Consider the following 13,143-nt stretch of genomic DNA (forward strand, 5'->3'; position numbering starts at 1 on the left):
ACTTCTGCTGCCAGTGTCCTTGTCCCCACGGTGAGCCATAGCCACCCCCTGCCTCTGCAGGAGACCCTCCAACACTAACAGGTAGGTCTGGTTCAGTCTCCTATGGGGTCACTGCTCCTTCCCCTGGGTCCCGATGCACATACTGCTTTGTGTGTGCCCTCCAAGTGTGGAGTCTTTCTTTCCCCTAGTCCTGTCGAAGTCTTGCAGTCAAATCCCACTAGGCTTCAAAGCCTGATTCTCTAGGAATTCCTCCTCCCGTTGCCGGACCCCCAGTTTGGGAAGCCTGACGTGGGGCTCAGAACCTTCACTCCAGTGGATGGACTTCTGTGGTGTAAATGTTCTCCAGTTTGTGAGTCACCCACCCAGTGGTCATGGGATTTGATTTTATTGTGATTGCACCCCTCCAACTGTCTCATTGCGGCGTCTCCTTTGTCTTTGGATGTGGGGTATCTTTTTTTTTTTAAACATCTTTATCGGAGTATAATTGCTTTACAATGGTGTGTTAGTTTCTGCTGTATGACAAAGTGAATCAGCTATACATATACATATATCCCCGTATCCCCTCCCTCTTGTATCTCCCTCCCACCCTCCCTATCCCACCCCTCTAGGTGGTTACAAAGCACCGAGCTGATCTCCCTGTGCTATGCGGCTGCTTCCCAGTAGCTATCTGTTTTACATTTGGTAGTGTATATATGTCCATGCCACTCTCTCACTTCATCCCAGCTTACCCTTCCCCCTCCCCGTGTCCTCAAGTCCATTCTCTATGCCTGCATCTTTATTCCTGTCCTACCCCTAGGTTCATCAGAACCTTTTTTTTTTCTTTTTTTTTTTAGATTCCATATATTTGTGTTAGCATACGGTATTTGTTTTTCTCTTTCTGACTTACTTCACTCTGTATGACACACTCTAGGTCCATCCACCTCAGTACAAATAACTCAGTTTCGTTTCCTTCTATGGCTGAGTAATACTCCATTGTATATATGTGCCACATCTTCTTTATCCATTCATCTGTCATTGGACACTTAGGTTGCTTCCATGTCCTGGCTATTGTAATTAGTGCTGCAATGAACATTGTGGTACATGACTCTTTTTGAATTATGGTTTTCTCAGGGTATATGCCCAGTAGTGGATTGCTGGGTCCTATGGTAATTCTATTTTAGTTCTTTAAGGAACCTCCATACTGTTCTCCATAGTGGCTGTATCAATTTACATTCCCATCAACAGTGTATGTTTCTCCACACCCCCTCCAGCATTTATTGTTGTAGATTTTTTGCTGATGGCCATTCTGACCAGTGTGAGGTGATACCTCATTGTAGTTTTGATTTGCATTTCTCTAATGATTAGTGATGTTGAGCGTCCTTTCATGTGTTTGTTAGCAATCTGTGTGTCTTTTTTGGAGAAATGTCTGTTTAGGTCTTCTGCCCATTTTTGGATTGAGTTGTTTGTTTTTTTGATACTGAGATGCTTGTATATTTTGGAGATTAATCCTTTGTTGGTTGCTTCCTTTGTAAATATTTTCTCCCGTTCTGAGAGTTCTTTAACTTAACACTGTTTACTTTCCCGTTTATGTTTTACCACTCAGGTACAGAAAAGGAACCTCAGAGTATTTCAGGTTTTCCTCTTCTGGTCTTTATCTGTTGTTATCATGCATTTATTTTACTTTTCCTATGTTATAAGCCTCAACCATTGTTATTTTCATTTAAAGAGGCAAGTATCTTTTTGAAGAGTTTTAAATAATAAGAAAAATAATCTTTTATATCTATCCATGTAGTTAGTACTTCTGGTAATCTTGATTTCTTTCTGTATATTCATGTTTCTATTTCAGTAATTTTTCTTCTGCCTGAAGGACTTCTTTTAACATTCCTTGTAGTTCAGGTCTGCTGGCAGTGAATTCTTTCAGCATTTGTATGTCTGAAAATGTTTTTATTTACAGCGTATAGAGTCTTGGTTGATAGTTTTTATCTTTCAGTATTTTAATGATGTTACTCTACTGTTTTCTTGCTTACATTATTTTTAGTGAGAAATCTGATGTCATCCTTATCTTTGCTTTTCTGCATGTAACATGTCTTTTTTTCCTCTGACTGCTTTTAAGAACTTATTTTTATACTGGTTTTAGTAATTTGTTTATGATGAAATGATATTCCTTGGTGTAGTTTTCTTCATGATTCTTGTGTTTGTGGTTTGTTGAGCTTCTTGTATCTGTGGGTTTACAGTTTTCATCAATTTGGTAATTTTTGACCTTTATTCAGAAATTGTTTCTGTCTCACCTCTTTTTCTCTTCAGGAATTCCAACTACCCATTTATTATGCTTCTTAAAGTTACCCCACAGTTCACAGATGCTCTTTTCATCTTTTAAAAAATTCTTTTTTCTTTTTGTGTTTCACCTTGCATTGTTTCTATTGCTATGCCTTCAAGTTCACCAAGTTTTTCTTCTGCAGTGTCTAAACATCTGCTAATTGCATCCAGTGTATTTTTCATCTCAGACATTGTAGTTTTCATTTCTTAAAGTTGAGTAGTAAGGCTATTCTGGCACAAGGTTCCAGTGGCATTCTTAAAAGAATGTTTTCAAGGAAGAACCCAAATTAAGGATTCTTTCAAGGGATTTAAAATATCCAGTAGTTAGTTCTTATAGATTAAAAGCCTTTCACATGCGGGAACTAGCATTGTCTATTATAATTGTGATTTTTTTAACCTTAATATTGCTTCCTTTAATGTTTGTCATCCACTTATATTTAGTTTGATACCTATTACTTTTAAAAGTATAACTGCATTCTTTTCAGAATATCTTTATTTAGTTTAGATTCCTTTACTAAATTACATTGACGCATTATTTGGATTTTTGCATTCGTAAATGGCCAAAGTAGTAAACCTTTATAAATAGGCCTTTTCTACGTCTAGTTTAAGAAAATGAGGCTGTAAATTCCTGGAGAATGGGCAGTTATCTTTGGAGTTAGTTGATATTTTAAGCTTATTCCCTTATTAAGTTTTTGCCTTGTCAGAGAGATTTGCTTCATTTATAAATTTTCTTTCTTGCAGAGAAATTGCAGCTCTGAAGATTTAAGAACAAAACCCAAGCAGTAATAATTAATAATTGTTGAAAAATGTTTAAAATATTCTGCTTCTTTGTCTAATATTGGATAGTCATTGGCATTTTGTAACATCTACTGAAGACAATTTATAAGAATTTTGAAATATTTTCTTAGGTAAAAGTGATACAAATAATCCTGGACCTGAAATTAATAAGATTCGGACACCAGAGAAAAAGCCTACAGAATCAAAGCAGGTATGTGGCTTACCTTTAGGGAATGCATTGTTCTGATGGAGTTAGTTTGATCGATCATCTTGGAATCCTGGTATTTTAAAGAAAATTATCTACCTTTTTATGTATATCTTTTATGTGTGTTGTTTCATGAGGATCTGGTGGGTCATGTTGCACTCTCTCCCTCCACCTTTTCTTTGTCTACACTATTTTATTTATCAGAATACTTTTTTCAAATTGTGTTATTTAGCAATAGACTTGAATTCAGAGACTTCCAATGATAAAGTAATAAATGAAGACACAGCTATAGATGTGTTACTAACAATTATCTCAGATTGGGAAGAGCTGTTATAGTGTGAAAGGAAGACTTAACTTCCTCAAGTCCCTCACCTTGTCCTCTCGTCACACCTGCTGTGTGCATCCTTAACTCTTAACCTGTTTGTTCATCTGCTTTTTCTGCTTCTGTGCTCGTGAACCAGTGAGGGAAAATCAAATCATTGGTTGAACTAGTGCCACTGGAAACTCATGCTTTCTGATCTCAGGGAACCTGTGGGGTGCCTCCCCATTTCTTTTGTACGTGCCTGGCTCCCTTTGCCCAGTTTTCTCAGCAGCTCTTCTGATGCCTGCTTACCTTCTACCTGTTACTCTTACGATCAGGGGATGACCTTGCCTTAGAGTGAAATTCATCAGGATTTCACGCTCTTAACTCAGAACTTTAGTCCTCACACTTTTCCTGTGTCCTTGAACATCCTTCTATATCACCGATCTCAGAGGAAGAGTTTCCATTAAGACTTATCTCTCCTCTTCTGGTCACCTCACAGAACTTGTCCCTTCTCTTCATTTATCTTCAGATTCTTTCCAGCTACTCGTTCTTCCTCCTCAGCCTGTACGTAAATTGATTGATAGACTGTTTTTATAAAAGACACTTTATTTGGCCTTTATTTCCTTTATATAGCTACTGCCTAATTTCTCCTTTTTCCCCTCATCTCTTATTTGTCCCTTAACCAACACAGACTAGTATTAGGCCTTAACATTTCACTGAAACTGTTGAGCTCAAAGTGACCAGGGACTTCCCCGGCGGTCCAGTGGTTAGGACTCCGCACTTTCCCTGCCATGGGCCTGGGTTCGATCCCTGGTTAGGGAACTAAGATCCTGCAAGTGGTGCAGCCAAAGGAAAAAAAACAAAACAAAACAAAACTCAAAGTGACCAAATCTTATGAACATGCTTCAGTTGTAGCCTTACTTGACTTTTCTTTGGTATTTGGCACTATTTTCTACCTCTTTCTTCTTGACCATCTTGTTTCTTTTGGTTTCTTTGACACACATTTCTACTTATCACAACTCTTTCTACATGATCTTCTGTCTCTTTTATAATTTCCTGTCCACCCCTTCCCATCTGTCCCTAGGCCTTAAGTTGGGGTTTCCCAGGGTTCTGTCATGGTCCCATATAGCTCTCTCTGCATTCTGTGCTTTCTTACCGTAAACTAGTCCAATTCCACAATTTCCATTACTTGCTCCCTGATGGTGACTTCCAAATCTGTATCTGCAACCTCAGGCTGGCTTTAAGCAACTGTTCTCTGTATTCAGGTACTTATGCCTCATAAGCAGCCCTGACTCACAGTTTATACAACTGGAAGGGCTCAGTACCCACTGGAGGAGCTGCAGTGCCAATTAGGCAGCCAGGGGAGCTTGCTGATAGAGTAAGAGGGAAGCAGCAGTGAGAGTAGGCGTCCTGTGTGTTTGGGAACGGGTGCAGAGAGAAAGCAGAGGGCGTGGGGGGCGGTACAACAGCAGCACCGGTAGTCAGAGGGCCAGGGTTAGGGTTAGGACAGACCCAACCGGGAGAGTCTTAGATGCTGTCAGAGCAGCTGAAGCCAAGACAGCCAAACGTCTCTCACGTCCTTCTTTAAAATTTTCTGTTGTGGTCTTTCCCTGTTAGGGGACTAGGCAACCTGATAGACATGTTTCATTTTCTTTTCCACCCTGATGCTTCGTCCTGGGGCCTAGGGGGAAAATGTCCTAGCTCTCCTTGACTCAGGATTAAGAGGAAAGCAATAGAGGAGAATCTAATTCTGATAATATTAGAGTCAGACTCCTTCAGACTTTACAGTCATCTCCCCTGCTTAGCCTGTTGTAGTATCGTAGAGGAGCACAGTCTTGATCTAAATTTCTGCGACACTGGCCCAGCTTCTTGTCCAGCTCAAAGTCAGAAGTGAAGAAGGCAATTGAAACATCAGCTTATCCACAGACACAACCTTGACATCTAATCATGGTCACCCTCATGCAATCAGCGTGTGCCTGTCAACAGTATCTTCTGGAGAAAGGTGTATCTCAGCTGAAATGTCGCTTCAGTCATTAAAAAGATGAAGATTTATAGGGGAAAATGTTTGTTGATAAAGAGCCTTAATCAGGTTCTGAGACAGTTGAAGAGCAGGCATTGCAGTTGCCTGGGAAGACTGGGGCAGAGTTACCATCCATCTCATTTCATTTCTGAGATAATTTATACATACCCAGTAGTCTTCAGGGTCTTATTGGCCAGATTTAACCTTGGTCCATTTGAGCTAGACATGAGGATGCACTTGGGGCATGACTGGCACATCACAGCCATCTGTGGCAATAGCTTGGTTGCTGGGTTACCCCAGCTTCAATGCAGGAACAAACTGCTTGTTCTGTCTTCTTGAGAGTGGTCAGTTTCATGTCACTTAAGATCAGACTTGTGTTTCAGAAGGATGACAGCACTCCCTAGCTTAAAAACCTTTGGTAGCTTGCCACAGTTTACAGGATTAAGAACATGTTTATTCTCAGTATTGACTCATTCAGGGTCTCGTGTAATTGGGCTTCTGCAGTTTCATCTGATTTCAAGAAGGGGAAGATTCGCATGTAAGTCCCGTTGTAGCTCTGTGTGCACAGAGCTTCTCGTCTCAAATCTGCTTCGGTGTATAAGCTGTTACCTTTATCTAGTATGTACTTCCCTCATACTAGATTAAAAAACTCCAGCTTTTTATGCAAGATTATCATTATCTCCATGAAGTCACCTTTAATTTTCTCAGGCTCCAGGATGTCATCTCACGTCCTCTTACAACACCTCTAATGTTATGTTTACACGTTGGTATCCTCTACTGGACTCTAAGCCAGAGCTTAGAGCTTAGCAGACTTGTTCTGTGAAAGGCCCGATACTAAATTTTCAGGCCTTGTGGGCCGTGTGGTTTCTGTTGCAGCCGCTCACCTCTGCCATTGTAGTGAGGAAGCAGCCGTAGACAGTGTGTCAACTTGCACAACTATGGCTGTGTTCCAGTAACACTTTATGCACAGAAATCCGGTGGACTGGAAGTGGCCTGGGGGTCGTAGTTTGCCAACCCCCGCTCTGCACTCCTGGGGGTACAGACTGAGTCTGTTTTTTTATCTCCAGCCCCAGGCACAGTGTCCTTGGTAGGCCCTCAGTAAGTGTTTGTTGAAGGAATAATGGCAAAAATTGACAGCCAAGCTTTTAATGCAAAGGTGATATAGTACTTTTTTTGTTGTTCACTTCAAAGTTATTTAGACTGAGACTTTTTTTATATTAATATAGATACGTTTGAGGAAGAGATGTATAAAAACAATAAAATCAGAAGGAAAGAACACATTTTAATGATTTATATCAGAAGGAAGTAAATGATTATCTTTCCAAGGAAGAAAGTGTGAAAATAAAAATAATGTTTTTAAAGGAATTAAAGTGGATATGCTAATAAAATAGTAGTATCTTTCCTTGTGACTCACATTTAATATGTGGGTTTTTTTCTGTTTCATCGTTCCTAATTTAAAGAATATTCCCTCGTTTGATTGTCAGAAAGTGATTTATTGGGCCCCCAGCGCTCCTGCTATTACAGATAAGAATGGATCATATCTTTTAGATGTGCTAGGGGTGGGAAAAGGTGGTGAACCACAGGACTTAGATCTTCCTCAGCTAAAAAATCCTTCTTCTTTTTTTTAGATGGATTTGGAATCAAATCCACAGAACAGAAGTCCTGAATCACGTCCTGGTGTTGTTTATCCCAAATTTCATCGCAAAGACAATCTCAACCCAAGACACATAAATCTCCCTGTTCCTGCTCCCCATGCGCAGTATGCAGTCCCCAGTCGCCATTTTCATCCACTTCCCCAGCTGCCAAGACCGCCGTTTGCAATTCCACAGCAGCACGCCTTGTCACATCAGCAGCAGAATAATTTGCCTGAACAGCCAAATCAAATGCCGCCCCCCCCGAATCAGGGAGTCCCGCAGCAGAATCCGCTGGGCCAGCCGCCGCCTCAGCTCTCTGCTGCCTGTCAGGCAGGCCCCAACAGTGCTTTTTTTAATACTCCGGTTTCTCATCGACCACAGTCCCCTCCTGCAGAGGCTGCACTTCCTGAGCAGCAGCCCCCTCCCATGCTGCAGGGGGGCCACAGTCCTCTGCGAGCCATTGCGCAGCCCGGCCCCATTCTTCCTTCACATCTGAATAACTTCACTGATGAGAACCCCCCAGGACTGCCTGTAGGAGAGGCTTTAGGTGAGTTCTCTGATCGCTGCTGGATGTGACAAATTCAGAGATGATTTACTCAGATGACATTGCTGTACAATATTTCTTGAGTCAGGATTGGTTCATTTCTTCAAATAACGCCAGCAAAAGAATCAATCGGTTAGCGTGGTAATCAGAATCTAGTTCCAAATGCTATATAATACTAAGCATCCAGCTGATGTCAGGTTATGTCGTAATGTAGGTAAGGAAGAATCATCATCATCACCATAACTTGAGTTACTGGCAAGTTAAGAAAACATATGCTTTTTCCAAAACTCAAATTGTAGCCATTTCTTTCTGGAGAATATCTGGTTGTAGAAACTCTTGAAAGAATTAACTTGAAACCCTAAATGCTGAAAACATAAACTTCGCACCAATGTTTCTACAGATCGTGTGCATGGGAGTGTGGCTCTGGAAGCATTACGGCAGCAGCAGGTGCGGTTACAGCAGTGGAGTGAGCATCACGCCTATCTCAGCCAGGGCAGTGTTCCTTACCCACACCATCACCATCCTCACCCTCACCCTCACCTCCAGCATCTTCCCCAGCCGCCCATTGGATTACATCAGCCACCAGTGAGAGCAGACTGGAAGCTCCCCAGCAGTGCCGAAGATGAAGCAGAAACAGCTGACTCAAGGTATCCCAGCAGACTGACACGAGCCCCTACTGTTGTCCTTCTTGAGTGGTGTCCTTTTAGCCTCAGACTGGAATATTGTCCCAAAGAAATTGGCTGCCGGCCTTCTAGGTACATTGCTCCACAGTTCTGTCGATTGACTCTAAAATGTAGAGCATCTTTTGAGAAGTAACTCTTCTGAAAATCTAGGCATGGACCACCCGCTGTGGCTCGTAAGTTAATGTGGCCTCTTGCTTTGCCGCCCTTCTGAAAGAAACGTACCATCGCTGTGTGTGGTTTTTTCATACTCAGTCATAATGCGAAGAGGACAGGATTAAATTAGAGGTTAAAAGTTAAAAATTATAAATTTATCATCAATATGTTTTTTTCTAGTAGCACGAAATTCTACCGTCTTTTAAGTATAGATGTTTGAGTGTTCAGTCCTCATTCTAAACTTGTTTTTATGGTGTCATGTGAATGCATTGAAGTGTTTCCTAATCCCTTCTGAATAAGATCCACCATTATGGTGACCTTTTATAGCCGTTAGTTGCCAAAGGCATGTAAAGACCAGGACAGCTGTTTTTACCACCAAGGGAAAAGAGAGAAATCAGATACTTGGGCGTATTTAGCGTCTTCAGTTCAGCACCTATGAGTGTTAATGCTTCCTGCTCTTGAGATGAATTAACGTTAGTTCTGATTAAGTAGTATGCTGTTGTTTGTAAAAATTACACATGTAGTTGATTAAGCTCTCCTTAATGTGATGAAGCTTTTCTTTTGTTTTCTCCTCCTCATATTTCATCATCCTTATGTAGGTTTCAAGACTTAATCAGAGAACTGTCTAATCGTGATCAAAGTGAAACACGGGAACTAGCTGAGATGCCGCCACCTCAATCAAGACTTTTGCAATATAGACAAATTCAGACCAGGAGCCCACCAGCAGTCCCCTCGCCACCGTCCAGTGCAGACCACAGTACCCACTTTTCCAACTTCAGTGACAGCAGCAGAGACCTCGAAGTAGCCAGCAACCCAGCATTTCCACAGCGCCTGCCGCCGCAGCTGTTCAATTCGCCTTTCTCGTTGCCGTCTGAACACCTCGCCCCTCCTCCCTTGAAATGCCTGGCACGTGATGGAGCATGGACTTTTGCCAACTTACAGCAGAATCGCCTGATGGGGCCGGGTTTTCCCTATGGCCTACCTCCACTGCCGCCCAGGCCACCGCAGACCCCTTTTGTGCACATGCAGAGCCATCAGCCTGCTGTCAGCCAAGAGCCCTTCCACCCGCTGTCGGCTCGCACGGTGTCGTCCTCTTCGCTCCCCAGCTTAGAAGAGGTAAAATGTCTTTCTTCTGCGCTTCTCCTTTCAGGATCGTTGATTGTGAAAAAGATCAATATTTGTTGGTTTGATGGTGACGGTGGACAGATCTTAACTATATTTAATAGTCTTGTAAAGATAATATTTTCTTGCAACTTGTTTATTTTTCAGCTTCATTTTAAAGAGTTGTTTATTTTTTTATTGAAGTCTAGTTGGTTTACAGTATTGTGTTAGTTTCAGGTGTACAGCAAAGTGATTCAGTTATATATATATATATTTTCAGGTTATTTTCCATTGTAGGTTATTATGAGATATTGAATACTATTCCCTGTTATACAGCAAATCTTTGTTGCTTATCTGTTTTATTTATAGTATTCTGTATCGGTTAATCCCATACTCCCAATTTATCCCTTCCCCCTCTCCCTTTCCCTTTTGGTAAACCATAAGTTTATTTTCTATGTCTATGTGTCTGTTTCTGTTTTGTGTATAGATTCATCTGTATTATTTTGTAGATTCCACATGTAAGTGGTACCATGGGATATTTGTCTTTCTCTGACTTACTTCACCTAGTATGATATTCTCTAGCTCCATCCATGTTGCTACAAATGGCAATATTTCATTCTTTTTTATGTCTGAGAAATATTTCATTGTGTGTATAGATGTGTGTGTATGTGTGTGTGTGTGCATGTATGTATGTGTATGTATGTATGTATGTGTGTATATATATATATACTGCATCTTCTTTATCCATTCATCTGTTGATTGACAGGTTGTTTCCGTGATTGACAGGTTGTTTCCGTGTCTTGGCTATTGTAAACAGTGCTGCTATGAACACTGGGGGTGCATGTATCTTTTCAAATTAGAGTATTTGTCTTTTCTGGATATATGCCCAGGAGTGAAATTGCTAAATCATATGGTAGCTCTATTTTTAGTTTCTTAAAGAACCTCCATACTGTTTTCCACAGTGGCTGCACCAACTTAAACATTCCCACAAACAGTGTGGGAGGGTAACTGTATCTCCACACCCTCTCCAGCATATTTATTATTTGTAGACTTTTTGATGATGGCCAATCTGACCAGTGTGAGGTGATACCTCACTGTGGGTTTGATTTGCATTTCTCTAATAATTAGCAATGTTGAGCATCTTCTCGTGTGCTTTTGGCCATCCGTATGTCTTCTTTAGAGAAGTGTCTGTTTAGGTCTTCTGCCCATTTTTTGATTGGGTTGTTTGTTTTCTTGATACTGAGTTGTATGAGTCATTTGTGTATTTTGGAAATTAACCCCTTGTTGGTCAGGTCGTTTGCAAATATTTTTTTTCCATTCCTTAGGTTGTCTTTTCGTTTTGTTGATGGTTTCCTTTGCTGTGCAAAAGCTTTTAAGTTTGATTAGGTCCCACTTGTTTATTTTTGCTTTTATTTCTTTCGCCTTGAGAGATTGGTCTGAGAATATACTGCTGTGGTTTATATTCAAAAATGTTTGGCTGTGTTCTCGTCTAGGAGTTGTTTGGTGCCATGTCTTATATTTAGGTCTTTAAACCATTTTGAGTATATTTTTGTGTATGGTGTGATGAGGGAGTGTTCTAATTTCATTGATTTACTTGAGGCTGTTCTTGGAACTTATTTTAATTTTCCCCTTTTATTACGCTAATTCAGGCTTTGTAGAATGGTCATTGTTACAACCTGAAGCCTTTTATTGCTGTTTTAGAACACTTAACATCTGACTGACTTGAGGAGGCTATTCGTTCAAGAAGCTTCATCCTGTCTGATCTGGGGAAATGGTTTTTAGTGGCTCATCTTTTTACTTACATTATATTTGTTAATTACAAATTTGTTCATTAAGGTTTTCCATAGATGTTGGTTTTCTCAGCCAGTGGTCAGTTGCAAGGGCTGTGCTCTTTCTCCTGTCGTTCATCCTGGTGTTTTCTTAGACTGGGGCAGTTAATACACAATGACACTGATTCCCAAATATCAGAATTTGCAGTCTTCAATGTAGAATTGACTCTGCTAAACTAAGCAATCCAGGGTAAACTGAATTATACTTCGGTATTGCTAAAGAGCATCTTTATGGACCTTCACTGATATAAAAATCTTAGTAATTCTAGGTTATAAAATTTCAAAAATGGTACATTCGGTGTGGACTATAAAAATGTTGTCTAGCTGTTCTTGTTAAGCTTACAGTGATTAAAGGTAAGAATGTGTAAAGCTCGTGTGGTCATTATCAATCACAGATGTCTTCTTAAAGCAGGGTAAACACTTTGAATTTTGAGATATGAAAAATATTTTTTTGACATTAGCTTCATTTTGTCAGTTCCTTAGTGATTTCTAAAGGCTTTAGAAATAATTTATTCATGTTTTGCAAATTTTCTGCTACAGATGCTGATTAAAAAGTCAAGTTTCATAGGGAAGCTTCTATATCTTATTTGTAGGGTTTTGGAGGTAATTTGTTCAAATTGTTCCAGTATTCATTGATTGGCTCATCATTGATTGGCTCATTCTTACCACATATAATTTGCAATATTTTCTCTCATTTTGTGGACTGTCTTTTCCCCCTCTTGAGAGTATCCTTTGATGCACAAAAGTTTTTAATTTAGATAAGGTCCAATTTATCTGTTTTCTCTTTGGTCGTTCTGCTTCTGGTGTCATGTCTAAGAAACTGTTGTCTAATCCAAGATCACAAAGATTTACATCTACCTTTCCTAGTTTTAGTTCTTACATTTAATTCTTTGATCCATTTTGAGTTAATTTTTGTACATTTTATGAGGTATGTGTCTAATTCATTATTTTGCATGTGGTTGTTCAGTTTTCTTTGCACTATTTATTGAAAAGACCATTCTTTCTCCATTTCATGGTCTTGGCAACCTTGTCAAAAAATCAACTGACCACAGACCTATGGGTTTATTTCTGGACTCTAAATTCTCTTCCTTGATCTATATATGTCCTTATGCAATACCATGCTGGCTTGTATACTGTAGCTTTGTAGTGAGTTCTGTATTTGGAAGTATGAGTCTTTGGTACTTGGTTTTTCTGTTTCAAGATTGTTTTGGCTATTCTGGGTCCCTTGAATTACCATATGGAATTTAGGGTTAGTTTGTCAGTTTTTGCAAAAAAAATCTAGCTGGGATTTTAAAAGGGATTGCATTAAATTTGTAGATTAACTTGGGAAGTATTGCCATCTTAACAATATAAAGTCTTCTGGTTCCTGAACATGGTACCTTTCCACTTATTTAGGTCTTTTAAAATTTCTTTCAACAGTATTTTGTAGTTTTCCAATTATAAGTCTTACACTTCTTTTGTTAAATTTATTCCAAAGTATCATATGATTTTTTGTGCTATGGTACATGGAATTGTTTTCTTAGTTTCATTTTTTGGATTGTTCACTGCTAGTGTTTAGAAGTGCAATTGATTGTATATCTGCAAACTTGCAGAACTCT

The 13,143-nt window shown here is 39.8% G+C and overlaps 1 protein-coding gene across 8 annotated transcripts in view; it reads left to right on the forward strand.

The window, feature by feature from the left end:
- The window catches only part of HELZ (helicase with zinc finger), a 157,016-nt gene that overhangs the window by 111,798 nt on the left and 32,075 nt on the right, over positions 1-13,143 (forward strand). For all 8 annotated transcript variants that reach the window (XM_033438309.2, XM_012535043.3, XM_004275399.3 and 5 more), the window contains 4 exons: positions 3,204-3,283; positions 7,230-7,782; positions 8,180-8,426; positions 9,215-9,731. In XM_033438309.2, coding sequence (XP_033294200.2) covers positions 3,204-3,283; positions 7,230-7,782; positions 8,180-8,426; positions 9,215-9,731 — 1,397 coding nt within the window. The remainder of the gene's footprint in view (positions 1-3,203; positions 3,284-7,229; positions 7,783-8,179; positions 8,427-9,214; positions 9,732-13,143) is intronic.

The sequence above is a fragment of the Orcinus orca genome, chromosome 19, assembly GCF_937001465.1.
Source record: "Orcinus orca chromosome 19, mOrcOrc1.1, whole genome shotgun sequence".
NCBI lineage: Eukaryota > Metazoa > Chordata > Mammalia > Artiodactyla > Delphinidae > Orcinus > Orcinus orca.